At 47.2% G+C, this 21368-nt stretch overlaps 1 protein-coding gene and 1 long non-coding RNA gene across 2 annotated transcripts; one reads left to right on the forward strand and one right to left on the reverse strand.

Annotated features, from left to right (window-relative positions):
* Window positions 1-915: 915 nt before the first annotated feature.
* ASL (argininosuccinate lyase) lies at window positions 916-21192 on the forward strand. The gene is made up of 17 exons (XM_074974762.1): window positions 916-1000; window positions 1236-1300; window positions 4379-4573; window positions 6398-6481; window positions 7128-7184; window positions 9034-9131; window positions 10030-10107; window positions 10930-11007; window positions 11743-11795; window positions 13313-13375; window positions 14061-14175; window positions 16514-16598; window positions 17754-17813; window positions 18799-18882; window positions 19317-19397; window positions 19939-20045; window positions 20949-21192. The coding sequence occupies exons 2-17, from the start codon at window positions 1289-1291 to the stop codon at window positions 21097-21099; spliced, it is 1401 nt and encodes a 466-aa protein (XP_074830863.1). The 5' UTR covers window positions 916-1000; window positions 1236-1288; the 3' UTR covers window positions 21100-21192.
* On the reverse strand, window positions 1857-6564 carry LOC142000471 (uncharacterized). The gene is made up of 3 exons (XR_012642253.1): window positions 6318-6564; window positions 4216-4963; window positions 1857-2506 (listed from the first exon to the last, which is right to left on the reverse strand). It is a non-coding gene; the product is annotated as an uncharacterized LOC142000471 (long non-coding RNA).
* Window positions 21193-21368: the final 176 nt, after the last annotated feature.

Consider the following 21368-nt stretch of genomic DNA (forward strand, 5'->3'; position numbering starts at 1 on the left):
ATTTTAATCGACTATTAAATAATGAGCGGAGATGTCAAATGTCTGGCATTGAAATGAGCAGTGGTATTGCAGCCCTGGTGGTTCCAGCACAGTAAAGAGACAAGGTGGGTGAAGTAAGTATCACTCATCAGACCAACTTCTGTTTATCAGAGAGACGAGCTTCCCAGCCACCCAGAGCTCTGCTTCTGGGGAAGCTCAAAAGCTTGTCTCTCTCACAGAAGCTGTTCCAATGAAAGATACCTCACCCACCTTGTCACTGACACACTGGGTTAGGAAACCCTTGTGTTGCTCTCCATAAGGAATCATATGCCTTACAATCAGCGCCCTGGGAGGGTGTTTCCCCCAACATACATAATGGGGGAATGACAGGTTTCAGAGTAACAGCCGTGTTAGTCTGTATCCGCTAAAAGAAAAGGAGTACTTGTGGCACCTTAGAGACTAACCAATTTATTTGAGCATACGAAAGCTTATGCTCAAATAAATTGGTTAGTCTCTAAGGTGCCACAAGTCCTCCTTTTCTTTTTATAATGGGGGAAGTCTCTCCCCTGCACCTGGGGTGACCAGATGTCCCGATAAAGTCTTGATATTCAGGACTTTTTCTTATATAGGTGCCTATGACCCCCCCCCCCAATCCCCTGTTCTGATTTTTTCACACTTGCTATCTGGTCACTCTACCCGTACCCCATAGCCCCCCAAAAAGTAGTCTCCCTACAAATGAGATAGACTCGGGGTCAGCTCCGAGCACCGCTCTCACCCCCTCTGCCGAGCTCTGTCCCTTATGAGCAAGGCAAGAGGCTGCCGCGCTAGTCAGAGCTAGCCCTGCAGGCGGACGGAGAAGGGAACAGCCAGGTGGGGGGCGGGGATGGGAGGGAACCTCCGGGGCCTTTCCAGGCTCGGTTCCGCCCCGCCCCGCGGGGGGCGTGGAGCCCGGGTGGGCTGTAAAAGCGGCCGGGCCGGGGCTGGAGAGGCGAGCGGCGCGGGGGGCTTGGCAGCAAAGCAGGTGAGCACCAGAGGGGCGTTTCGGGGGGCCCCGCGGATCTGGCCCTGGGGCAGCAATGGCCTTCCGCCGCGTGTAACCCGGCCCCGGTGCGGCAGGGTGGATCGCCTGCTTTTCTCGGTCCTGGCTGAGAGTAAATAGCGGAGGGCAACAAAGCCGGGGGGCACCCTCCAGGCAGGAGCGGCAGACCCCAGCGCTGCCCGCTGCACGGAGGAACAGGTGTCTTCTTGTCTTGCAGGTTGCCCAAGTTGCTGAGGTTTGCAGAGGCGAGAAGGGCAAAACTCCTCCGTCATGGCATCCGAGGTGAGTGCGAGCTTGGATGTATCATCAGGAGCTGCCACCTGATTCCCCGTGCCCCTGTCAGGGGAGCTGCTCCAGACCCCAAGTAAACTCTTTTGGAGGGAGTTGGCGTCAAAAAAATATTGCAGCCCTCCATTTACTGGAGGGTTTCTTCCCACGACGAAGGCAGTTTTTGTAGGGGGCTGTCGCTCTTTGGACACCCACTTGTCGAGTCGCTGGCCCGAGCCGCTTCTCGAGGCAAAGGCTCCATTGTCAGCGCTTGCCCCAGTTAGCAAAATCCAACCCTCTCCCATAGCGGCTCCGGCTTTCCAGTTTCAGAAATTGCTCTCGCAGTCTTCTTGGCCTTATCTGCTATTGCGCACCGTTGCTGTCGATATTCTAATAAGCATCCCGCACCTGTCAAAAATTTGCTAGCCTGGCTGTTTCCATTGTTGGGCCAAAGGTAGCAAATTTTGACTAGGGGAGAAGCCTGTACAAAATATATTATGAAATTCTGTGACCTCTAAAAGATGAGAGAAACTGTTCGCATGTTCACAGCTAGACTTTTTTTTTTTTTTTTTTTTGCAGTAAAAGGTTGTTACCTCAATTTTCTGCTTATACCTGAATTAATATGGGGAGAACCTGAAACAAATCACGTAGATATGTCTTTGCCCATTCCCCAGTCCCAATGCTGCTATGTTCTGATGTCGATCTCCAGATTTCAGCCCCCTTCACTTGTCCTTAGTATAGAACTGATGAGGAAAAATCATATCTAAAGTTTTGCAGAGATCAGGCTGGGTAATTTTATTGGTTTGACAGGCAAAATGCCATTCACTTGAAACAGTAGAGGAAATCCTACATGTTGCCATCATATTGTGGTAGTGTAGCTGAGGCCATGCAGAATTAGACTGACAAAATTTAGAACTAAAAATGGCTGTATTGACAAAGCTGCCCTGAAAATAGTTTTTTTTTTTTTTTTTAAATCTCCAACTATAGGCCTAATTCTACAGTCCTGGGGGCAAAACGCCTCAGGATTTCACTAAGTGTATTGCCCCCATAGGGACTGTGAGATAGGCCCCATGAACAATCTTTGTTCATTGGGGTTGGTAGATATGTGGAAACAGTCCTTGGGGAAAGACTTGCTTAACAATGACGCCGCTAGCTGACGAAATAGTGGCACTGATTAACCTGTCCAGTCCTCTGCCAGAGAAGGTGGCTGTGATTCATGGCCTGTAGAGGGAGTAGAAGGGGAAATACATTAGATGGGCAAAAGTATCCATTTAACAACTTAAACCCTGCTACAGGTACTTCCTGTAAATGCTTCCCAATTGCTCCTCTCCGTCTGCTAATATCTGCTTTGGAAATTTTCTTTTTGAATCTGTTAGGCCAAACCATGACGTTTTTACACAAGCAGACATCCCATTTGACGTCAGTGGGAGTTGTGCCTGTGTAAAGACTTCAGGGATGTGTCCATCTGTGTAAACAAGTGACATGGGACCAAGTGACAGGTTTCTGTTTGCTAATGAAGCAATGCCATTGTACAAATGCATGGTGAAAGAGGTCACACACAGGTTTATGCATTGAGTGGCTTAAAGTGTGTTCACTTCAGAAGGGTGCCCAGAAAGAATATCGTAATGCCACACTCCAATGTCAAATTCATGCAATGGATTTACACCACGGTAAATTGACCCATTTGAGTTACTCTGTAAATCTGGAGTAACTGCATTTAACAGACCAAAACCTGTCCCTAAAACTTAACCCACAGCAGGCTTGATTCTCATGCCTCTTACACTGTTTTTATCCTGGTGTAACTTCACTGAAGTAAATGAAGTTATTCCTGATACACACCAGGATAAGTGAGGAGAGACTCCGGCACAATCTGAACTTAAAATACTTCATAATTTCATAAGTGCTTTTAATTGAGGTAACTTGTATCTGCCCACAGTTCCCTCTCAATTAAAACCCCTCCCCTCCTTTTTATTCTTGATAACGAATGTATCATTCTTTGTTCAAAACAGTGGAAACGTGCTGGTCTTTGCTATGTCCTTTGCTGACCAATTATTTTGCTCTAAAAGGATGTCAGTGGCTTTCAACTGCTTTAAAAGAATCAATGCTGGTTGTGTGTCACATGCCCTTTTACTTGCTTTGAAAAATTAGGCCATAAAAATGCTACACTTGTGTTGGGGGCAAAGTACAATTGGTTAGCCCATGATCCAGCAGTAACGGCTCAGTAGCTAGACACTAATGACCAAGACAAACTGCCCATCTCTGGAACAGCATGCAAGAGTCCTGGCATTCTGAATATTACGTCAGCCTTTTTCTAATCTGTGCTCTTATGATGACTCAAGGGCTGTATTGCTTATTATCTGAGCATGGGCCACATTCTGCTCTTAGATGAATACTGGCAGTTCCCATTCACTGAGATTCAGAAGTGATGTATAATTATTTGCACTGTGGTAGTGCCTAGGACCCCACTGTGCTACGTGTCAACGCAGAACAAAAAGATAACCCCTTTCCCAAGAAGTTTACAATCTAAATACAAGACAAGAGACAACAGGTGGCTACAGAGAGTTGGAGGGGGAAACACAGGGAAACAATGGGCAGCATGGTAAGCCGTGACCTTAGGACACCAGCCGCCGAACTGTAGTCAAGTTTTTTTGTAGGTGATTACAAACTGGTAAGCATGGCTAAGGGAGACTGACTCATGATAAGGGTCTGGGAGAGAGAGATGTAACGGGAGAAGCTGTGGACAGGAGGGTTTCAATGTATAAGTTTAAAGCAGGGCCTCCTTGCTCCCTTTTTGTCCTAGCCTCTCTCTGCACAGGTTACAGCAGCATAAACTAGCTTACATCACCTTTGACATTACCGCCAAAGTTGGCCTGTTGACTTCAATGGAAGTCAGTGTAACTGGCCAAATTAATTGACAGAGTAGTACTCACCTACACCAGGTCTCAATTTGTTCCTTCTATTCTGGTAGATTCAGGGATGCTGTCCCACAGAATTAATACTCATCCCAAAGAGTGTTTCTTTAAAGGTTCTTTCAGATTTATCAGTATGTCCTTTTAAGCTGCATTTTTTTTTTTTAAACTTCCTTTTCCACAGGGGGATAAACTTTGGGGAGGAAGATTCGTAGGAGGCACTGATCCCATCATGGAGATTCTCAACTCTTCCATGGCTTTCGACCAGCGGTTGTCGGAAGTTGACATCCGAGGAAGCATGGCTTATGCCAAAGCTTTGGAGAAGTCTGGGATTCTAACCAAGGGTGATTTGGAGAAGATTCTGAGTGGATTAGAAAAGGTATGTATTTGCTTGAGCACAGACTATGGTAAAAGGTTGTCAGTCATTGCCACAGGTACCCAGCCTGACTTGAAGCTTTAACCACTGCTACTTGGCTGTTGATCTTCCTCTTTTCAGGTAGTCTGCATTGTAATCTTTCTTAGTCCTGATTCAAGAAAACATTTAAGCCCATGTTTAAGTCCCATTATTTAAAAGTGGGGATATTCCATGCTTCCCTGAAGAGGGATGGTGTCTTTGATTATGAAGTTGGGGGTCCAGCATCTGTCCTGACCCTTGGCTTATCTCTGCTTCCCATTCAGTTGTACGCACTCTAGCCCACGTTGTGCTTAGGCTGCTCCATGCCCCCAAACAGTTGCCTGGTGGAGATTTCCCATTTTAGTGTCTCCGTTCCTGCAAGCAGAAACGCTTAATCAAGCACAACCAATCTGTAATCCCACTCCATGCCCCTGCCATTTCTGACTCTGAAAGATTTGTCATTTCTGTCGATACCTTCAGATATTGTGATGCTATGCTATTACAAAGGGGAATGATTTCCCAAAGAGGCAACTCGTGGTCATGACTCTATCCTTTATTTGCTCTTCACCTCAAAAAGAGGAGGGGTTTTTGTTTTACTGACTTCTGTAGCATGCCTGCACCACTTTTGTTTTTGGCGAAATGGCAGTGTAGGTCTTGGGACTACTTGGATATATTTAGAACAATTGATCCCTGGAATCCTGAAGAGTAACACAGTGTAATGGCAGGAACCCAGGCCAGGGACCCAGGAACTCTAGTTCTAATGTTGTCTGACTTTTTGGCTTGCTCTTGTGGCCTTCGGAAAACTCACTTAATCTCTCAACCCTCATTTCCTCCTCATCTGTGAATGACTAGCATTGTGTGTGAAAGATAAGAGCCCGTGTGTAGAGACAGTCCCATATTTAAGATCAACAGGCTCAGTGGCATCTGTTTAAGATTTGCTTAGACCTAGAAGAAACAGAACCCTGTGCTTAATATAATAAATGTTGAGTGGTAGCCCGTGACCCAAGGTAATGTGGCAGGAATGTGGGTTCTTAAAGTCTTCTGCAAATGTTATTAATGGCCATTATAGCAGCTGGGACACCCTGCTGAGGTGCATTCAGTGCAAACCCCCTGCCCAGAGCAAGCAGTACTCAGGAATTGTTTCAGTAGAAATTGGGAATGGTCTCTTTGAGCTGACGCACAGGATGCTCATGTATCTGCCTGTCTGAATTAATTCACCATATTGTATAGGGGTGAAGAGAAAAGTCAGCCAATAAGCCAGGGGAATGCATCTCTGTTAAGCCATTGTTGCTGCTTACACACGGTGAATAATGGGGAATCTATACATGTTTACGGATGAAAATGGTGGTGGTTTGTATTACTGGTTGACTTTTCAACTCACTTAGTCAAGTACATTTTTAACCTCCTGTGTCATAAAGGTTAGTAGCTAGAGCTGGAAAAACAGATTCATGGAGTGCATCCATCAGAAAGTGCAACAACACATATTCCTGCACACTGAAGGAGGGTGTGGCACTGATCTGATGCAATTTTAATGAGACTTAAAATGTATTTCTGATCTGATAGGAAGAGTCTCTTAATAAGGCTTTGCACTTTTTAGTTCCTCATTTTGATCTCTTGTGCACCATTGTGGAAATTCAGTGATTTCAGCCAAGTTATTTGATGGCACCAGTTTGAGATCAGGATGAGGCCCCAATTACTAGATCTCAGGATCGCAAAACATTTTACAAACCTGACTGAATCAAGCCTCCAACACCCTTGTGCAGTAAAGAAGTGTCATTAACCACTGCCTGGTGTCTTTTGCTGATGTAGATTTCTGAAGAATGGTCCAGGGGAGCCTTTGTGGTGAACAAAAGTGATGAGGATATCCACACTGCCAACGAACGCAGACTAAAGGTGAAGTTCCTCTAATTTCCTCATAACTTCCAGGTCATGCCTCTGATCAGTCCGGCAGTAGTAAAATAAGTCTTCTCCCCTTAAATACTTTGATCTAAGTGTTTCCTTTTTAGGCTACAGCCCTGTTGAGAGAATTAAAAATATGTTGCAATGACAAAACTCTTATTTGTGCATTCGGTGGCATATATTTTTTTCCATCTTATTTTGTATTCAGAGTGAGAGGAGGCTGTCCCAAAATATTACTAGGAGGAGACTTGGCCAGACCTGGCCCAAAGCAGCCTTGGGCCCTGATCCTACTGACACTTATGAATGTTAACCGCATGCTTAACGTACTATTAGTTACTACTGAATATGTGTAGTCTGGTGGCACCTAAAGGCCCCAGTGGGGATTATTTGTATTGCAATAGCATGTAGGGCCCCTGATCAGGGCCCCATTGTGGACCAAGCACTGTACTAGCACAACACAAAATAACTGCCCGGAATTGTATGGCTTTGGTGTATTATTTGCTCGCATAAAGTTAAGCGTTTGCGTCAATGTTTGTGAATCCAGCCCTTGTCTTTTAAGCAGAGGTGGGGTCTGCTTTCTCTGCAGTCCTTATAGTTCCAATACTGCTAACACTGATGGAAATTCTTCTGTTGCCCTCAGGAGCTGATTGGGGACGTAGCTGGGAAGTTGCACACCGGACGAAGCCGGAATGATCAAGTATGGCAAGAATTGCCTTTTATCATTCAGTACTTGCTTTTTTTTCCTCCTCTATCAGATTTCCTTTTATCTCCTTTCCCTTTTCTTAATTGCCATCCACAACACGATCCCTTGGGACTTAGTCACTGCAGGTGCTCAGCTCATCTAGTGGCCCATGAGCACTGGATGGACAGAATGAGCACAATTGCTGAGCAATAGTATTGGGTGTGAACGCAAATTGAACTCCATTTCTTTTGGCAAAGACACTGAAGCCAGACCCTTGCACAGCGTTCCTTTGGGACTCAATAGGAGCTCTGTGCAAACAAGAACCCGAGGCACTTCAAGACTCTTTCAAACAAGTTGCAGCAGTTCCGTGGCAGGTTATGTGGTTTCCACCTGGACTGAACATCATTCCTACGTGAACTTAGTGGTCCAAAGCAAGGACAGAACTCGGGACTTAGTCCTGACCACTTGAGCTGAAGGTGAACCTGAGATAGGCCAGACTATGACTAGTACTGCAGCTATCTTCTGCATCCACTAAAGGGTGATCAGTTCATGCACACTGGAGCAGGTTAGAGGTGCTACTAAACTGAAGGAGTGGCGTACATATGCACTGCTTTGGAAGGCATGTAGCTCTCTGTTGAAGACTCTGGGATCTAATAGCTCTTAGAGAAACTTGCATTTTCCCAGCCAGTGGGTTGTGTTTGTGCAGAGAGGGGCAAAAATGTCCCCCATGTGTAACCGCACTGTATGTTCTGTTTCCATTTCTGAGGGACTTCAGAATCCCAAGTCTAGCCCATAGTCATGGGGATCCTCCTCTATAGCTCACACACGTATACTCCGGCAATTAAATGGGAGTTACTGAAGCTGTCGCTATGGTTAGGCGAACACCTGCAGTTAGTTTTTTACACTTCTGCTTTGACCTCTAGCAACCTTTTTGTCCTTATTAATTTTATAGTCCCAGTATATTCCATTTTATCACCATTGCTCAGCAATACTGACTCCTTGTCCTTTTCAATTCAGAGCTTCAGAGGTTAGTCCAGGCTGCTGACTGTTGCCGTAATTTCATTTGGCAAGCCATATTCTTGACCTTAGGGACGTTGAGATCTGATTTACTAAAATGTGCAGTCCATAACTTTTCCCAGACTCCTTCTCCATCCCCCACCATCTAGTTCTTTTTGTTTCCCTAGATAATCTTGTTTTTTACTTCTCTCTCTCTCTCTCTCTCTCTGGGCCTGATCCAGCACCTATTGAAATTAATGCGATCTTTCCAATGGCTTCACTTCAGTGGATCTGGTCCTGTGTGTTTGAGCACGGAGTACAGGTTTCCTAGAAAAAGCTTGGGTTTATCTGTGAGCTTTTGGCCTCTGACAGGTAGATGGACCAAACCTCTAAGCTTTGGGCCGCTTGATGTTCTATTTTGAGTCCCTTCATACTTGTATTAGCTGATGTGATTATTTTCCCCCTCTGTGTTTGTCTTTTGCAGTGACTGGGACCTGATCCTAACATCAGTGGGAGTTACAGCTCCTTTAGGGAGCAGACCCTCTATTAAGGGAGCCACTGATGGGGCCTGAGCCAAAGACCATTGAGGTTAATGGAAAAATTCCCATTGGCTTTGGATCAGGCCCCTGGATAGCAAATTCAAATATAGTGAAACTCCCATTTAATAATGAATTAGATTGAAAGCCCTGAACTGTTTGAGTGGCATCCATAAGACACTGTGAAGTTGTGGGGGGGGGGGGAGGGGAGGGGAGGGAAATGACTTTGTTATCCGGTTCCCCAAGCTGGCAAAAGTCAAATGATCTGGTGAGTATTGTTTGGTCACAATGTACATCATGCTCCATCTTGACTGACTGGGGATCTCTTGCAGGTTGTGACTGACTTGAGACTCTATATGCGAAATTCCTGCTCTGTCCTGTCTGCTCACCTGTTGCAGTTTATCAAGACTCTGGTGGAACGGGCTGCCGCGTAAGTCCTTATTTTTCCAAGCCCACACTAGGAAACAAAACGCTGTGGCCTCTCTTGGGGAAGCTGCTTGTGTGCTGTGATGTTAAAAATTCTGGGCCAGATCCTTAGCTAGCATAAATCAGCAACACTCCATTGAAGTCACCGATGTTCTTTCCATTCAACTCTTACAGTGTCCATGTGCAGTCAGGCAAAGTGCATGCCGCTGCAGCTGATGGTCGGGGTAATAGGGTTGGCCCCTTCTTTTCTCTCGGGGGAATGGCTGGCCTGCTGTATCCTGGCAACAAATCATGTTGAAGAGGCTAAAACTTAATTTTAATAAAGCAAAATCACACAGAGGCAGCTGGGACTGCTCACCCTTTCCAGATTGTAACTATTAAACTGTAATGAATTTAGCTGCTGACTAAACTACAGTGATCCAAACAATTTCTCAGACTGAGCCTTCATGACAGGATATTTTAATGTCACAGGTCTCTTCATAGCTAACAAATATGAGGATAAATAACTACTGTACAACAAAGGGTTGGCACTACTCTAAACCAATAATGTTACAAAAACATCTTGAAAGCCTAGTGGACTATGCACTGGACTGGGAATTCCTGAGTTCTAATCCTGGCTCTGACATGTGGTTCATGGATTTAAGCCAGAAGGGACCATTGTGATTATCCAGTCTGACCGTCTACGTAACACAGGTCAAAGAACCTCACCCAGATATTTCTGCATCAAGCCCATAGCTTCTGTTTGAGCTACTGCATCTTTTATTAAATTGTGTTCAGTGCTTCCTGGCTTATTGTGAGCCTCCAGCACATAATCTGCAGGTTGTTGGATTTGATTTGCTGGACTCCTTTGAACTGTAGATCAGCTGTCTCCCTTTTCTCCCTCCTCTTTCTTCTTATTGCAGAGAAACTGATGTGATCTTTCCTGGCTATACTCATCTGCAAAGAGCTCAGCCAATCAGGTGGAGCCACTTTTTACTCAGGTAACTATCCTCTGTAGGATCTGCTGTGACAGTTTGTCCTTGGGGACCAGCTTATTGACGCCTATGTGTGCAGCCATGTCACACTGTAACATCAGCACATGGTGATGCTGCAGTGGCCCCCAAAGCTAACCTAAGAAGCTGCTGTTTTTCAAGATGTCTGACTTGGGATGGGTAGCACAGCAAACTTCACGCTACTAGGAGCCCTGTGCTGAGTTAACCTTCCTTAATGCTCTTCCTTGGTTGTGAGCAGCTTCAGAGAACAACCACAGGGGCTAAGTGCATAAAATCCAAAGCTCTCCCTGCACAAACACCAGACAGCCAAGCTCAGGAACTAAACTTAAAGTAGCTCATAGGCTCTGCCACAAAAAACCATAGGACCAACCTAACCACCCCATTTTAATCTGCACTTAGTTTACCAGGGTTCTGAGCCCACAGTCTATTTTGAGTAAATCTGCTCTGTGCAAAATCATTGAGGGGGGGCCCATGGAGACAGGTGCCCCCTTTTCCCACTAAGAGGTGGTCCCTGTAGGCCAGAGTTATGGCTCACTGGAGGGGTTAGCATGGGAAGTTTGCACAGCTGCTGGCCTTTCCATCGCTTCACTGACAAAGCATCCCTCACCATGGTATCTGGGCACCATGCTCTCCATGCCCGTGATATCACAGGCTCTGTGATCCACTGATGAACAGGATTCTGGTCTCCAGGGTTGCCAACCTGGCACTCTTTACAACAGCTACATTCCACTTTGAGAGGGAAATTTTGAAACCGGCTTCTTTCCTACCCGTCATCTTTTTCCCTTTTGTTTCCCCCTCCCCACCCCACAGTCATGCAGTTGCATTCACCCGTGATTCTGAGCGTCTGGGAGAAGTGAAGAGAAGGATCAATGTTTTGCCGTTGGGAAGGTAAAGCATTCAGTTGTTCTGCTTGTTTTTTGTGGGGGCTAACACTTGTGTATCTTACAGAGAAAACACAGATGTGAGGGTTGGGGTCCTTCCACTTAAGTGAGCCCAATGTGAGCTGTATGTGCTGATGGAGGAGGTTGTTGAGCTCTCAGTTAGTTATAAATAGCACAGATGGCAAAGCTTATAACCTTCTTGTGCTCCCCCCCCACCCACTCACTTTTGATACATTCCTTCTGACTACCCTAATCATTGGCATGCATCATCTAGGGCTCTGTCAACTTTGGAGAGATCCACTGTTGTTAGCCTACCTGAGCGAACATGGACCGAGAGCACTCGGACTGCTAGTGCTTCTCAGGTGTAATGTTGTACCTTCAGCCCAAGGCCCCCTGGGTGGCAGATATCTGAGACAGGGTTGTCTGGATTTGTAGAAGAGATCTCCAGTATCTATAGGCTCTTCTCTTGGGTACAGGATCCTGCCCTAAACACTTCAAAATAGAAACCGGGCCTTATTCACGAGGGGTTGACTTTGGCCAGGAGCTAACAAAACATATTACAGCTGCCCACATACGGTGCGTGATGGCTGCTTTTTCTACTGCACTGCCCAGGTATCACCAGTCTTAAGACTGGCTTCCCTCGCCGCTTTCTGTAACTGGGTTTGTGTTGTGGACGCTGCTGCAGGTTTGTGAGGGTAAGAAGTGCAGCGCGTCATGCATGAGGTTTCTTTCTGCCTTGCAGCGGTGCTGTAGCTGGCAACCCACTGGGTATCGATCGAGAGTTTCTGCGTAAAGGTAAATTGTCTTTCCATTCACAGAACTGAGTGAGTGACCCAAGTCTGGGGATGGTAACAGGTTGACTGCTGTATCATAGACTAGATCAGTTAAGCAAAATGCTGACTTTTGTAGGTACTACAGCCTTTTCATGAGGCTGGTAGGGGAATAAAGCTCTCATCAGTGAAACGCATTTAATGTACATTGAGGAAACAGGACAGGGGGTTGGGGATGAGGGGTTTGGGGTGCAGGAGGGTGTTCTAGGCTGGGACCGAGGGGTTCGGAGGGCAGGAGGGGGGGATCAGGGCTGGGACAGAGGGTTGGGGGGCAGGTTGGCTTGGGGCGCAGGCTGCGGACGGCGCTTACCTCAAGCAGCTCCCAGAAGTAGCAGCATGTCCCCTCTCCGGCTCCTATACAGAGGCATGGCCAGGCGGTTCCCAGCCAATGGGAGCTGTGGGGACCTCGCTTGGGGCGGGGGCAGCATGTGGAGCTCCCTGGCTGCCCCTACACATAGGAGCCAGAGCAGGGACATTCCGCTGCTTCTGGGAGCCGCACAGAGTGGCCCCCAACTCTGCTCCCCAGCTGGCACGCTGGAGCAGGGCAAGCCCCAGACCCCACTCCCCAGCAGGAGCTCGAGGGCCAGATTAAAACGGCTGGCGGGCCGGATCTGGCCTGCAGGCCGTAGTTTGCCCACCCCTGCTATAGAGGGTCTTCACCCAACTTCCCCTTGCTATGCTTTCTCCTTCTCCCCCACAGTAGCAGGGGACAGATAGCTAGTTCCCTGCCCCCAACACTTTCTCTAGCATGCTTAAGAGAAGCCCTGGTAGTGGGGCATTTTGCTACAGCAGCCACTGGCAGGGAATACTCCTCTTTGCATCTGCCTAAGATGAAGCACAGGTAGAAAGATGCTGATCCATGCACTCTGACAGCAGTAGACCCCAGAGGCCTTGTTAAATTCAGAACCATCCATCAAAGACGAGGCAGTACGTCCCTGAGCTTTGTGGGTCCCTGGAGCGGACTCTGGTTGGAAATGGAGTACTCTGGAGCCATCTGTGATAGCCATTAAACCAGGTATTCCAACTCCACTGTCTAGATATGTTGCAATATCTTGCCATGCTGCTTGGAAAATAACTGGCACTAGAAGGCTTGGTCCAAAGCCCACTGAAATCAATGGGAAGACTCCCATCAACTGCAATGTGCTTTGCTTAGGGGTCATAGTCCTTCTCTTGTGATAAAAATGCTCTCTGAAGTGAGATGAGATTACAAACATTTGATGCTCTGGTGCCTGCAAGAGGAACACAGTAGCAGAGCTGATCAGCTACCGTTCCCTTGAAAGTCTATGGCTAATAATTAAGGCCCTGATTCATCACCACTCTTAAGTGTGTGCTTAATGTTAAACAGGTGAGTAGCAATGGCACTACTCCAGCTTAAAGTTTAAGTACATGCTTGGGTAGCCTGGTGAAGCAGGGCTTCAGAGCTCAAATAATAGCCAGCGGTTTGACTTTGGTTTTTTTGTTTGTTTGTTTTTTAAATTGCAGAACTTGACTTTGCTTCCATCAGCCTGAACAGCATGGATGCAACTAGTGAGCGAGACTTTGTGGGTAGGTGCAACTTTATCACTTTTTTTTTTTTCCCCTCTCCCTGAGTGCTCACCAGTAACCTGCTTCTCTGAGATTCTTCCCAGTAAATTTATCAAGAGGGAGAAAATCTCAGATGTGGTATTTCCCACTCCCGCACACACACACACTTCCTGGTGGGGAAGATTGAGCTCTTAACCTGGCAATAAATACTACATATGAATAGCTGCTGTTATATTTATGACCCAAAGTTGCAGAAGTTGGGACCCTGGGGTCCGGATCCTCAGCTAGCATAAATCTGCAGAGCTCCTTTGACTCCAGTGCTATGCCGATTTAGCTATGCTGAGGATATTGCCCCTCAAGAGGAGTTCAGTCCCTCATGGTCAAACTCCCAATGCCATGTGCTAAGGAGATGGAGTCACCATTAGTTTCAAACTATCAGGGCTTTGTGCAACAACCCAAGTGATGGACCTTCCACAAATCTAATAGATCTCAGGCAAAAGCTTCGAAGGTGCCTCAGTGACTTAGGAGCCTGAGTCCCTTTGACGTCAATGAGTCTTTGGCTCCTACGTCACACTTGAATTTTACCTCAAATGCTTATGGCTGTTCACAGCCTGAATTTTCCTGCAGCTAAATTACAACTTTGACTAGCAAAATGGCAGTCAAAATAAGACCTTCATATGCTCTTTACTGTCATCCTTCTCTACAGCGGAGTTTCTCTTCTTTGCCTCCTTGTTAATGATTCACCTAAGCAAGATGGCTGAAGATCTCATCATCTATAGTACAAAGGAATTTGGCTTTGTGACCCTGTCTGATGCCTACAGGTAACGCTCTAGGGCTTATCGCAGTCCCGTCCCCCCACAACCCATTTCCCACATTCAAAATCAAAGGAATTGTGAATGAATATGAATTTGTATTAAAAAAGGTTTGAATACAACAGGGGATCGTGGAGGGAAAAGACCCCAAAACCTCAATCAAGCCAGTTGCTATAAATCGGCGTTGCTCGCACCCTGCACTGGGAATCAGGAGGGAGATGAGTCTAGCTCTCCTCAGAGTGGGCTGCTAGGACAGAGGGGGTCTTGGTGGGCTGGCAGTCACATACTTGGACTTCAGAGGTCATCTCCCCAACCCAACGGAGCATGCTTCCAGCACCTGTTTTTCTGCACCCTCTTTTCAACCCACTATTATCGCTAGCACTGCAGAGCTGCATGTGTCCTGCCCCTGTCACCACAGCATAGGGTTGGGTGGTTTGGGGAGGCAGGGATGGGCACTATATATATATATATATGCCATATCCTAATGACAGGCTTGGCACTGAGCTGGGACTGGCTTCTCGATCAGGTGTGAAGAGAGAAAATTAAAATGTACTCCAATGTGGAGCTTCCTGCTTGCAAAGTCCTGTCAGATGCCCAGTAACAGCATGTGTTTGAGCAGTCTCATCATTCACTTCTGCACCCAGACAAATATTCCCTGTTAACCGGATTTTTCCTTTAGACGCAGGGAGACCTGGTTACTTGTGTGACTATTTCCGTTTTGGAACAAATTCCTGCTAGGAGAGGGGCTGTGGATTCTACTCCCTCCTTGCCAGTGCCACTAGGAAAAATCACTCAGCCTCTTTGCCTCAGTTTGCCTGCCTGTAAGATGGGTATGGTAAAGGGGGACTTCCCTGCTTCACAGAAATATAATGAAAATGAATACTAGAGTGTCAGATGGTCGGAGCTTTATAAGCATATATATTACTAAAAAATATTCTGACTCTGATCCCTCTAAAGGCCAGATTCTGTAGCCCTACTCTGCTGAATCTTCTGTCATACTCACTGGGCATTTTGCCTGAGTAAACACTTGTGGAATCAGGCTGTAAATGAGAAGCCAGGAATAAAAAACCTCCTATGCTGGGAGTTCCCGTAAAAAGGGCCTTTCCTTAAACAGACTTGTTTTGCAATCCTTCCAGATTTCCTGTTACTAGTCTCATTTCTCACTGACAGAGTTACTAAGCCACAATTTGTTAGTATATCCTGGTACAAGAAAGACCACACCCTCTGGGGACTGGGCTCCCTTCAGTATATGTACATAGCTGTTGAATAAGACAGCTAAGATCTTTCCATCTAGATGGAGCTAAACCCAGAGGAGCTTTGATACTGGCTCAGGAGCAGGGATGCATGGTAGCTGTAGATAAGATGCATGTCAAATATACCTGCAGGCATCCCTGCCCTCTTCCCATGAAACAATCTGGCACACGTAGGCTGTGTTAGGGGAGAAACAGCACATACCAGGGATCTGAGAGACCCAGAGAAATGTGATATTTTGCATCTTATTTAAAGTCTTCATTAGACAGACACAGAATCACACTACCCCAGCAGCACTTTAACGTGCAGGGGCTCTGATTCTGCTCTCAGCTGTGCTGGCTTAAATCCAGCCTCATTCCATTAAAATGGAGCTACCAAAGTGGCAGACTCCACTCCTGGCTTGTTGTGTAAGCAAACTAAGCAGAGAAGGCTGCAGAGCAATAGCGCGTAGCTCCAGTCCACAAAGGATCAAATTCAGCCTTGGTGTAACCCCACTGAAGTCAATGGAGTTTGCAGGGATTCGTGTGGCCCCATGTGTCTAAGGCCATGTAAAGGAACTGGCATTTCCTTCAACTGTGGCTCTCTGTGTGCTGGATTCCACCCAGTGACCCCAGCGTGGTATCTTACTATGAGTTGCCCTAGTCTCCTTTAACATCCCAATGCAGCATTTCCCAAAGTGTGGGATTGGGGGCCGCAAAGGACTAGCGAGCAGGGCAAGGAACCGTTCCCTCCCCCCCCCGTGCCAGACCCCCTGCTAACATGCCAGAGTTGACATGGGGTGGTGCAATGGGTTTAATAGTCCTGACGTTTTCTGGAAAATTCCTGAAATCCACTTTCCACAGTTTGGGAACCCCTGCCCGTACTGGGTGTGTCAAGAGGAAATTAGCCCCACTGTTCATCATGAACGCTGGAGAGCACCAGGTATTTCCTGCCACATGCAGTTAGACTGTACATGGTTGTGGCAGGTGTAGCTTCCCTGGGCCCCCAGGGGTCTGCTGTAGTGCAGTGTTCAGAGTCCCCGTGAACTCTTTCCCATCTTGCTCTCCCTACAGAAAGGGACCTCACCAGTCTAATGTGCTCAGTGTTTTGTTTTCAGCACAGGGAGTAGCTTGATGCCTCAGAAGAAGAATCCAGACAGTCTGGAGCTGATCCGCAGCAAGGCTGGACGTGTATTTGGAAGGGTGAGTCTGCAAGGGGAGGAGATGTCTGAGCACTAGGGTTCTCGTTGCTATACTCTTTATCCCCAGTCAGTGTAGCTGGGAGAGAAACTTAAATCCCACCTGTCATACTCTGGTTCTCTTCCTGAATCTGGGGGAGCCACTGGGCAAGGCAGAGGCTAGAGCTGAAAAGATTGGCTTGGCTTGTGTTTGGAGCATGAGACGCCTCGGGCCTGATGGCTCAGAGGTGCTGACCACCCACAATTCCAGCTCACGTCAGTAGGAACAGAGGGTGAAAACTAAGATCAAAGGTGTGCCAGAGTTTGGGGCACCCAAAGTCAGAGGCCACTTTAACAATTAGGCCCTAACTTCCCCTATATAGCTGTTTCCTCAACTGTCACTGGAAGATAATAGGGTGTCCCCACTGTTGCACTGTATTTTGATCTTCTCTGTTGGAAGATGCTGTGTATGTGCACAGTGTTGTTAGTCATTACACCTGCCAACCCTCCGAGCATGCTACTGGACAAAGTAGAATATAATCCCTAGGAAAGATTGTACCACAAGGCTACAGACACCAGGCAAAGTGCACCTGCCGGGCTGTATCCCAGCTACATACCACAACCTGGCACCGATGGGAGTTAGATCGGTCAAACAGGACAACATGGGTGACCAGCAGCAAAACCCTTACAAAACACACAGCACTGCTGGATGCAATTGCACAAGGTGGCCACCAAGTATTACAAGTAACACCACCAAGAGGCCAAGTCTTGCCAGTGGAGGAAGGTCCATCAACTGTGTGCAACAGGCATAAGAAGGTGCATGTCTGCTGTATGTTTGATAACCACCTACAGAATCCTATAACTGTAGTGGAACTCTGAGAATGGTCCATTTGGGGTGGGGTGGGGGGGCTGGTCTGCCAGTAGGTGTTTGCTTTGGTTAAGGTTTAAAAAAAAAAATCTGGCAAATAAAGGGCTGATCCTATTCCCAGTGAAGTCCATGAGAGTCTTCCCACTGACTTCAATGGGCCCTGGATCAGGCTTTAAATGAGCAATGTCTGGTGTACCAAACTCTGGCCAGAGGATGCAGCCTTGGTTTTGTAGCTCTGCTGAGTGAAAGGGTTTAAAATTCCTTGCTATTCTTGTTTTAATCCAAGTACCATAAACGTCCCCTTCTCTGCAGTGTTCTGGAATGATGATGATTCTCAAAGGACTCCCAAGCACCTACAACAAGGACTTGCAGGTAAACCCGCATTCTCATTCCATTTCTCTGCATAGACACAACAGAACACACTCCCTCCAAAATCCATTAATACCTACACACTGCACATGACCTGCTTGGTACATGGCTGTTACGTATTCAGAGATGAGGGGGGTTTAAAGACTGCAGTTTGTATTTGAGTCGCTCCAATCCTAATGATTGGATATGGAACAAGAGACAATTGAGAATTTTAAGGCTACAGAGCTAGATCCTCAGCTAGTGTCAATCCAGTATATTGGTTTCAATGCAGCTGTGCCCATTTACACCAGTTGCGGATCTGGCTAAGGTTCTGGATGGCTTGGAGGGCTGATAATAGGACATAGCTTTATTGCCAGATTTTCTGGTTCAAATCTGGCCCAGAGTGACTGCGATCAAGGGTCTCTATCCTCTAACTGTTAGCTGAGCTACATTAAGGGAGTTGGTGAGGTTGCCGTCCAGTTGCTACCTGGAAAGTTTCTGCATCACAAACAGCACCAAGGGTGGGTGTCTCCAGCCAAGAGCTGAGTGGGTGTGGGGAATGAGCTACTCCTGTGCCCCTAGCAATAACCACTCCAGAGCACGTGGCAGAGAGCTGCATGGAGAAAGCTTGCGCTGATGCTCTGTGTTTGATATAGGCCTTAGCTCTCTTGGGCTGGCAGTCTGGCACCTTTCACTAGCACAAAGGTTCATTTAAGAACAATCTACAGTGTAGTCAGCCCCCCGCTGAATTCCCATTGGCTGGGCTGAATTGCTATTGTTAGAATGTCCTCCTCAGCTGGGCACAAGACTGCACAGGGAAAGAAGGCTGTCATCATGCCCAAAGCTCCATAGGCTGGCAGTTCCTCCAAGTGTGATTATTCCCACTCGTGTACGGAGACCGAATGTGTTTGGTCAGCACTGACATTGCATCCATTCACCAGGCTGCTGCTGCTTTCTGCTTTGTCCACTGCACTAAGCTAACTGGGTTTTTATTTTTGTTAACAAATAGGAAGACAAGGAAGCAGTGTTCGATGTTATCGATACTCTGAGTTCTGTGCTACAGGTGGCAACTGGAGTCATTTCCACTCTCCAGGTAAGACTAACTTTTTACTACTGTGTTTTGGGTCTGATTCTGCGCTTGAGCACCGCTGTGTAAATCAGGAGTAACTCCATCCAAGTCAAGAGTCTCGCTGGTAAAAAGTGAGATCCGAATTGGGCCCAAAAGTTGAAACTTATCTCCCTAATGTTCTCATATGCAGACCCCTCGAATGGGGGGTTGTATAGAGGGGAGGGTCTCATAGCTGAAGCCTTTGTGCCTCCCAGTAGTTTAAAATGCAGGATCTGGATCATCCGCTGTAGTAAAACGAAAGGCAGGGAGTAAATGTCTTCATCTGGTGGGTTTGTGTTTTACAATGAGGCCTTTCAAAAGCCAGGCCTCTCCTTGTGATCTTGAAATCTCTTGTGTGAGGACTCTTCAGTGACCTGTTAGTAGCTGTTGATTTCTGCTTGTGGTCCTCCCTTCTGCAGATCCATAAGGAGAACATGGAGAAAGCTTTGAGTCCTGACATGCTGGCTACTGACTTAGCCCTCTACTTGGTTCGTAAAGGAGTAAGTATTGAGGAAATTCTAATGGAAAGCATGATAGACGGTTTCGAAGCCGCAGATACTCATGACAGGGGTGTCTCGGCTGGAGAGTGCAAAGATGATTGGGCTCAATTCTCCTCTGGACAACATCCCTTGACATCAATGCACAGTAGGAATAATGTTAAGCTATTCCATTTTGTGCCAACAGCTGGATACGTCCGAGAAAGGGGTCACTCTCTCCTTTCCCTGTGAGGCACCTAGTTATGTCATGTTGGATCTCCAGCTGGTGCTCAGTTTGTGCCCTGAGCCAGCAGGACTGACAGCCCTTTTGAATGTATCCCCAGTAGTGTAACTGTTGCACCATGGCCTGTCAGACATTTTTTTGCAGATAGTGTTTCCCTGCATAAGATGCACACCCTGTATCCCAGAAAACCCAGTCTCTGACATCACTGGGACTGTTGCATCACCTTGTAAAACAAGGGCCACAGTCACTTAAGTGTTCACACAGTCTTCGGTCCTGGACCATAGTCGCTTGCTCACTTTTTGTTTGTACTTCTAACTGCAGATGCCATTCAGACAAGCCCATGCTGTGTCCGGAAAGGCTGTCCACCTAGCCGAGACAAAGGGCATCTCCATTAATCAGCTCAGTGTGGCGGACATGAAGAGCATTAGGTTTGTATTCCTTCACTTAGCTTTCAAAGGCCATTTGCTAGGGTCCTCAACACTTGTCCCCTTGTTCAACTCCCACAACAACATCTCACCTGGGCACAACTCAATCTCAAGCCCTTCTGGGCTGAATTACCATGATGCTATTGAGGTTTACATTTGGACAGTGGGCCCTAAAACAATGCCTGTGTGATGAGGGGGGCACCCCCTTTACCCATGGGCAGGTGCCTTTCAGCTGGAGCCAGGCATGGACAGGGAGATGTGTGCTTAGCTGGGGAGGGGAACAGACTCTGCAGCAATTCTCACCAAAGCACTATCCACTTTTCCATGGAGTAACTAGAAAGTGATTATTTGTCAAACTTTTCGTTGATGTTAATGTCAGCTTCTGTAACTGATGGTGTGCGACTATGCAGTGGATTCCCTGAAGCAGGGTGGATTGAGTCTCTCTCTACTGACTACAGTAGGATTTGGAGCCGGCCCTAGGTCCCAGATCCTTCAACGGGAGTTAGCCTCAGAGATATTTAGGTACCGATGGGCTTAAATGTCTTGCAGATTTAGACACTCTACAGTGCTAACTCATGTGACCAGCTCTAAAAACTGAAGGCCTGGTTCTCCACAGTCTTGCCCCTGCCTTGTCACTGGCATCTCTGCAGAGCAGGTATATAACACTGCCCTTCTGATCGGGTAGCACTCACTGTGCGCAGGCGTAACTGACAACACAAGGTGCAAGGCAGGGCAGGAGGAGGCCTTGGGAATTTTGCCCTTGACTTCAGTGGGAGTGGGCTCCATAACCCAGGCAGTTATTGGAGCATGGCATAGCCGGCTTGCAAAGCGAAATCCGTTCAGCCTGTGGGACAGACCCCAGGGTGGAGCTCTCCACTGACGCACAGCCTCGTTTTGCCTCCCCAGCCCTCTGTTTGGCACAGATGTGTCTCAAGTGTGGGACTATGCCAACAGCGTGGAGCAGTACACCACGCCGGGGGGCACGTCCAAGAGCAGCGTGATGGTGCAGATCGAGCAGCTGAGGGAGCTTCTGAAGAGACAGAAAGATCTGTTTTGAGCATGGGGAAACTGTCCCGTTCGTGTGAGTTTCTGCTTATCACATGACTCCCGAGTTAATAAACCTGGGTGTATTGTCTTTCACTGAAAACCCTGCATGCCTGCCGTGTCTTTCTTCCCCAGGGAAAACCCCAGCGGGGCTTTTTCAGCTATCACGAGCGCTGGCTGGGCAAGAGCTCTAAAGAACAGAAAGCTCACCCTGACATGAGCTAGCCCTAGGTGGGGGAGTTGCAGGCTTGGTCCCCATAGGTTTTGGATGATTTTGTTGTA

Source organism: Natator depressus, chromosome 17 (genome assembly GCF_965152275.1).
Source record: "Natator depressus isolate rNatDep1 chromosome 17, rNatDep2.hap1, whole genome shotgun sequence".
Lineage (NCBI taxonomy): Eukaryota > Metazoa > Chordata > Testudines > Cheloniidae > Natator > Natator depressus.